This window comes from Pseudorasbora parva, chromosome 16, assembly GCF_024679245.1.
Source record: "Pseudorasbora parva isolate DD20220531a chromosome 16, ASM2467924v1, whole genome shotgun sequence".
Lineage (NCBI taxonomy): Eukaryota > Metazoa > Chordata > Actinopteri > Cypriniformes > Gobionidae > Pseudorasbora > Pseudorasbora parva.
Genome location: NC_090187.1, coordinates 12,440,803 through 12,447,620, shown reverse-complemented (window position 1 = coordinate 12,447,620; position 6,818 = coordinate 12,440,803). Strand labels below are relative to the sequence as shown.

The window sequence follows — 6,818 nt, the reverse complement described above, 5'->3', positions numbered from 1 at the left end:
ATGTGAGAAGTGCAGTTGTGCACGTGTGTGTGTGTGTGTGTGTTTACGCGTGGTTTGTGTAGACAATTGTAACGTTATTAAGTGGACTGGTTTTGCACAGGCTAAGTTAGTGTTTACATAGAAAGACACGGAATAGTAGCGCATTTAAATGAAGAAGCGCGCTTATTTAGTTCAACACATTTCCCCACTCTTTGTGTATTGTTGTTTGGAGTGCTTTTACAATACACAAACATAAAGTTACACATATAGTGGCCAGCTAAACAAATGTACACGCACTACACATCGCATGCTCCATTGATCAATTTCTATATATAGTAATATATATATGTGGCAAGGGGGGCGTGGTTCAGCGAGGTCTGCAGCGGGAGAGAGGGCCGCGGGACGAGCGGTAAGTGAGTGGGTTGGACGCAGATTAATAACACCTGTCTCTTGTTCTAGTAATGAGCGCGGAGACGGGATAAAACACCAGCGGAACCGGAGACCGAGGAGAGAGAGAGTCGGACTGTTGATACGAGACCCAGAGAATACCGGAAGCCGGAAGTGCGTGACCCGGAAGTGTTATAGAGACTGAGCGATCTATGAGAATAAGACACACAAGGAAGTGTGCACGTTTGTGTTTAAGAGAATAATAAAAAGTATCAACAGTCCTGCCGACCCCCGTGTCCTCTTCCTTCCTTACCTCATCGAACTTGTTACACTGGTGCCGAAAACCCGGGAAGGAAGCAGGACAGAGCCGCCGCCATGACAACGCCCTCCGCCTCGCCATTTGCGGAGATCATCACCTCGCTCGCGGCCCTCCACCAGGAACATCACACGGCGTTGCTGGACCTTCGGACTGAACAGGAGCGCCGCTTCGCGGCCATAGTCCAAGGCCAGCAAGAGGACCGCGAGCAGTTCCGGAGCTGGATGGACCGGGAGGTTCGCGCCGAGGCCGCTGGGCGGGCCAGCGCACCGGTGCACGTGCCCCTACAAAAGATGGGGCCGGAGGACGACCCCGAGGCCTTCGTGGACCTCTTTCAAAAAGCCGCGGAGGCCTGCGGATGGCCCCGGGCACAGTGGCCGGTGCGCCTCATTCCACTGCTATCCGGCGAAGCCCAGGCGGCCGCGCAACATCTACCGGTTGCGAACCTCCTGGACTACGATGACCTGAAGCGGGCCATTCTTCAGCGGGTCGGCCGGACCCCAGAACAACACCGCCAGCGTTTCCGCTCCCTGGAGTGGGGCGAGTCCGGTCGACCCTTCGCCTTGGCCCAACAGCTCCGGGACGAGTGCCGCAGATGGCTGCTGGCCGGCGGCAGCGACGTGGACCATGTCGTCGATCTGGTGGTGCTGGAGCAGTTCATCACTCGGCTCCCCAGGAAGACCGCCGAGTGGGTCCAGTGCCACCGGCCCACGTCGCTGGAGACGGCCATCAATTTGGCGGAGGACCACCTGGTGGCGTGCCCGGGGGTCGGCGCACCCCCACTAACTTCTCCCTCTCTCTCTCCCCCTTCTCTCTCTCTCTCTCGACCTGTCCCTCTCCCCAGGTCCCGCCCTCCAGGCCCGCCTCGCGTTTCCCCCAGAGGCCGGGGTGGGATGGGCCCTGGACCGTCTGGGAGTTCGCGGGTCCCGCCCAGGGGGGCGGGGCCGCTGGGGACGGCTAGTGACTATGGATCCGGTTCCGCCCCCTATCCGCGCTCAGCCTCCAACCCACTCCCCGCCGCCGGGGCGGCGGGTAGGCCTGGGCTGGCCTGCTGGCGGTGCGGTGATCCGGATCATTTTGTGGACCGATGTCCGATGATGGACATCGGAACAATGATCCGGATCCCGGACGTCCAGCGGACCACCCCCGATCAAGCAGGAGAGTACCAAATTCCTGTAAGTATCAAGGGGGGTACATATCAGGCCTTGGTGGATTCAGGATGTAACCAAACCTCGATCCATCAAAGCCTGATTCAGCCTGGGGCGTTGGATACAAGCCGCGTGGTTAAGGTGCGGTGTGTGCACGGGGATGTGGTGGAATATCCGATTGTCCCAGTCACGATACAATTTAGGGGAGAAAAGCATAGTGTTGAGGTGGCGGTTAGTCCCCACCTCCGGCATCCGCTAATTCTGGGGACGAATTGGCCCGCCTTTTCGGCGTTATTGGGGTCGTTGTGCGCGGATGCCGCTTGGGAAAACAAGGCTAGGAACGGGGCGGTGCGAGTGCAGGTTGGCGAGGCTGATACGGGGCCCTTGGGAGCGGCTTCAGAGGAACCGAGCGGGGTTGAGAGACTGATTCTCTCGGACCGCGATGACTTCCCTCTGGAGCAGTCTCAAGACGAGACGCTAAAACATGCGTTTCAGCAGGTCCGCACGATCGACGGTCAGTCCCTCCAACCCGCATTGCCCGTCACGTATCCGTATTTTGCCATAATTAAAGATAGGTTGTATCGAGTGACCCAAGACGCTCAGACAAAAATGGATACAACCCAATTGTTAGTACCAAAGAGCCGCCGGGAAATGCTTTTTCAGGCGGCTCATTCTAACCCGATGGCGGGCCACCTGGGACAGGCGGCCACGCTGAATCGTTTAATGACCCGATTCTTTTGGCCAGGCATTTATGACAATGTGCGCAGGTGGTGCGCGTCTTGTCCTGAATGTCAGTTGGTGAACCCACTGGCCGCCCCAAAAGCGCCATTGCGCCCCCTTCCATTAATGCAGGTCCCCTTCGAGAGAATTGCGATGGACCTCATCGGGCCATTAGAACGATCCGCACGCGGGCATCGTTTTGCGCTAGTTATCGTGGACTACGCAACACGATACCCGGAAGCAGTGGCTCTCCGCAACATCTCGGCGAAGAGTGTTGCGGACGCACTGTTTCGTTTAATCTCCCGGGTGGGGATTCCGAAAGAAATCCTCACTGATCAAGGCACGGCGTTTATGTCACGCACGTTAAGCGAATTGTATGGATTATTGGGCATTAAATCCATTCGAACCAGCGTCTATCACCCACAAACAGACGGGTTGGTCGAACGATTTAATCGCACTCTTAAATCCATGATCCGTAAATTCGTACAAGAAGACGCCAAGAATTGGGATCGGTGGTTAGAACCCCTCTTATTTGCTGTGCGCGAGGTCCCGCAAGCCTCCACGGGGTTTTCCCCCTTCGAGCTTCTCTACGGGCGTCAGCCACGGGGGGTGCTGGACGTCCTACGAGAAACTTGGGAGGAGGGGCCGTCGTTGGCCAAAAACGAAATTCAGTACGTCATGGACTTGCGAACAAAACTCCACACATTGGGGCGGCTATCTAGGGAGAATTTGTTGCAAGCCCAGGACCGCCAGAGCCGGTCATATAACAGGGGTACTAAACTGCGCAAATTCACACCGGGAGAGAAAGTGCTCGTTCTACTCCCAACCTCGAGCTCAAAATTAATGTCGAAGTGGCAGGGGCCGTTTGAGGTCGCACGACAGATAGGAGAGCTCGATTATGAAGTGATACGATCCGATAGGAACGGGGCACGTCAAATATACCACCTCAATCTGCTGAAAAAATGGAATGAGGTGGAATCGGTGTTGTTGGCAACGGTGATCGGGGGAGAGGATGATCTCGGGCCAGAGGCGAGCATTAAGGCGCAATCAGTCGCGCTGGCCCCTGGGGGAGACCACCTCTCACCGTTACAACTCGCTGATTTATCGAAGTTGCAAGCGGAGTTCGCTGACGTGTTCTCGCCCCTACCGGGACGTACCGACTTGATTCAGCACCATATCGAGACCGAGCCGGGCGTGGTAGTTCGCAGCCGGCCGTATCGCTTGCCTGAACACAAGAAAAAAGTAGTTCAGGACGAATTAGGCGCAATGCTCGACATGGGAGTAATCGAGGAGTCCAACAGTGACTGGGCGAGCCCGATAGTCTTGGTCCCCAAGACGGACGGCTCGGTCAGGTTCTGTGTGGACTACCGCAAGGTGAACGCTGTGTCGAAGTTCGACGCGTATCCAATGCCACGGGTTGACGAATTGCTTGATCGGTTAGGCTCGGCTCGATTTTATTCGACACTGGACTTAACAAAGGGCTATTGGCAGATCCCCTTGTCTCCATTGTCCAAAGAAAAAAACAGCTTTCACCACGCCGTTCGGATTACACCAATTTGTCACGCTTCCGTTCGGCTTGTTCGGGGCGCCCGCGACCTTCCAGCGACTCATGGATAGGATTTTGCGTCCCCATGCTGCATATGCTGCTGCGTACCTAGATGACATAGTGATTTATAGTCACGACTGGCAGCGGCATATGCAGCATGTGAGGGCGGTCCTGAGGTCGCTGAGGAGAGCGGGGCTCACGGCCAATCCGAAGAAGTGTGCGATTGGGCGGGTGGAAGTAAGGTATCTGGGCTTCCACTTGGGTCATGGGCAGGTGCGTCCCCAAATTGATAAGACTGCCGCAATTGCAACCTGTCCGAGGCCCAAGACCAAAAAGGAGGTAAGACAGTTCTTGGGGCTGGCGGGATATTATAGACGGTTTATACCAAATTATTCGGACCTCACCAGCCCTTTGACTGATCTTACTAGAAAGGGGCTACCAGATACGGTCCAGTGGACGGAGCCGTGTCAACAGGCTTTTACCCAAGTAAAGGCTGCCCTATGTGGCGGGCCGCTGTTACACTCCCCTGACTTTTCTCTCCCTTTCTTGTTGCAGACTGACGCGTCGGACAGGGGGCTGGGCGCAGTCCTGGCCCAGGAGGTGGAGGGGGGAGAGCGGCCGGTGCTGTACATTAGCCGTAAGCTCTCCAAGAGAGAAGCTAAGTACAGCACCATAGAAAAGGAGTGTTTGGCCATCAGATGGGCCGTTCTCACCCTCCGCTATTACCTCCTGGGGCGGGAGTTCACTCTCTGTTCGGACCACGCTCCTCTCCAATGGCTCCACCGCATGAAGGATACCAACGCGCGGATCACCCGTTGGTATCTGGCTCTTCAGCCGTTTAAGTTCAAGGTGGTCCACAGGCCGGGTGCTCAGATGGCTGTGGCCGATTTCCTCTCCAGAAATGGGGGGGGGGGGGGGGCTGCAGGCCGGACGGCTCCCCGGCCTGAGTCGGGCGGTGGGGGTATGTGGCAAGGGGGGCGTGGTTCAGCGAGGTCTGCAGCGGGAGAGAGGGCCGCGGGACGAGCGGTAAGTGAGTGGGTTGGACGCAGATTAATAACACCTGTCTCTTGTTCTAGTAATGAGCGCGGAGACGGGATAAAACACCAGCGGAACCGGAGACCGAGGAGAGAGAGAGTCGGACTGTTGATACGAGACCCAGAGAATACCGGAAGCCGGAAGTGCGTGACCCGGAAGTGTTATAGAGACTGAGCGATCTATGAGAATAAGACACACAAGGAAGTGTGCACGTTTGTGTTTAAGAGAATAATAAAAAGTATCAACAGTCCTGCCGACCCCCGTGTCCTCTTCCTTCCTTACCTCATCGAACTTGTTACAATATAGTAACTATACGTGATCATGTTTGGGCTACTTGATGAGCATAGGCAAAAACACAGACATTTGAAGCAGTCTCACTCACCGCCTGCGGTTCTAACGTTGGGACCTTTATCGTTGGGACTGCTCCATCATTCAGCATTAGGCGATTGGAAAATCCGGCGTCAAGCTGGGCCTTGTTTATGAAACAGTCGGCACCGAAATGCAGCGAACAGATATAAACATTCGCGCAACTCAGTTGCTGATCCGGAAAAGCAAATTCCATCCACTGTTGCCTTACCGCAGGGTTTTTGGGGAATCTGTGCAGGACTGTCTTGGTCTGGCAACCAAAAACGCACTTTTTGATGTCATTGTTAATTGTGCACATTACCTGTGCAGCGCAGCCTACGAGCGCTTTGATGGGCATAGCCTGTTGCTTTCGCTCTCTCTCCCTCTCTCTCTCTCACGCTCTTCCGGTAGAATTGTCCGTAAGGCCCATACAAGGAAATTCCGCCCCCATTAACGTCAAAGGGGACGCATGATCGCAAAAAACTTGCCGAAACTTATGTCTAACCGGAAGTAGTATTTTTGACAAAGAAGTACTCCCATCAAACGTCCACCTTAACTTTTGAAACTTTGTCCATGTTTAGTATGGGATTCCATGTCTTTAACAGTGTAAAAAGATCAGTATGCATGAAACAGCATTTCACCCCCCCTTTAAAGAATTTATTTGCAAATTATGGTAAAAGAGGTCAAACGTTTTTTGTAAGTCTCCACAAGGTTTTCACACACTGTTGCTGGTAGTTTGGTTCGTTCCTCCACTGCTCTAGAGCAGTGATGTTTTGGGGCTGTCGCTGGGAAACTCCCTCCAAAGATTTTCAATGGGGTTGAGATCTGGAGAATTCAGGACCTTGAAATGCTTCTTAAGAAAGCCACTCCTTTGTTGCCCGGACGGTGTGTTTGGGATCATTGTCATGCTGAAGGACCCAACAGTTTCATCTTCAATGCCCTTGCTGATGGAAGGAGGTTTTTACTCAAAATCTCATGATACATGGCTCCATTCATTGTTTCCTTTACACGGATCAGTCGTCCTGGTCCCTTTGCAGAAAATCAACCCCAAAACATGATGTTTCCACCCCCATGCTTCACAGTCGGTATGGTGCAACTGAAAATTCTTTCTCCTTAAAAAATGACAAGGTGAGTTTTTACCAAAAAGTATTTTGTTTTCATCTGAACATATGACATTCTCCCAATCCTCTTCGGGATCATCCAAATGCTCTCTAGCAAACTTCAGACGAGCCCATACAAGTACTGGCTTAAGCAGGGGGACACGTCTGGCACTGCAGGATTTGAGTCCCTGGCAACGTAGTGTGTTACTGACGGTAGCCTTTGTTACTTTGGTCCCAGCTCT

General features: G+C 54.0%; 1 protein-coding gene across 1 annotated transcript; it reads left to right on the top strand.

Annotated features, from left to right (window-relative positions):
- The first annotated feature begins 334 nt into the window (after positions 1-334).
- On the top strand, positions 335-5,421 carry LOC137043437 (uncharacterized). The gene is made up of 2 exons (XM_067419710.1): positions 335-1,857; positions 5,173-5,421. The coding sequence occupies exons 1-2, from the start codon at positions 742-744 to the stop codon at positions 5,173-5,175; spliced, it is 1,119 nt and encodes a 372-aa protein (XP_067275811.1). The 5' UTR covers positions 335-741; the 3' UTR covers positions 5,176-5,421.
- The last annotated feature ends 1,397 nt before the right edge of the window (positions 5,422-6,818 follow it).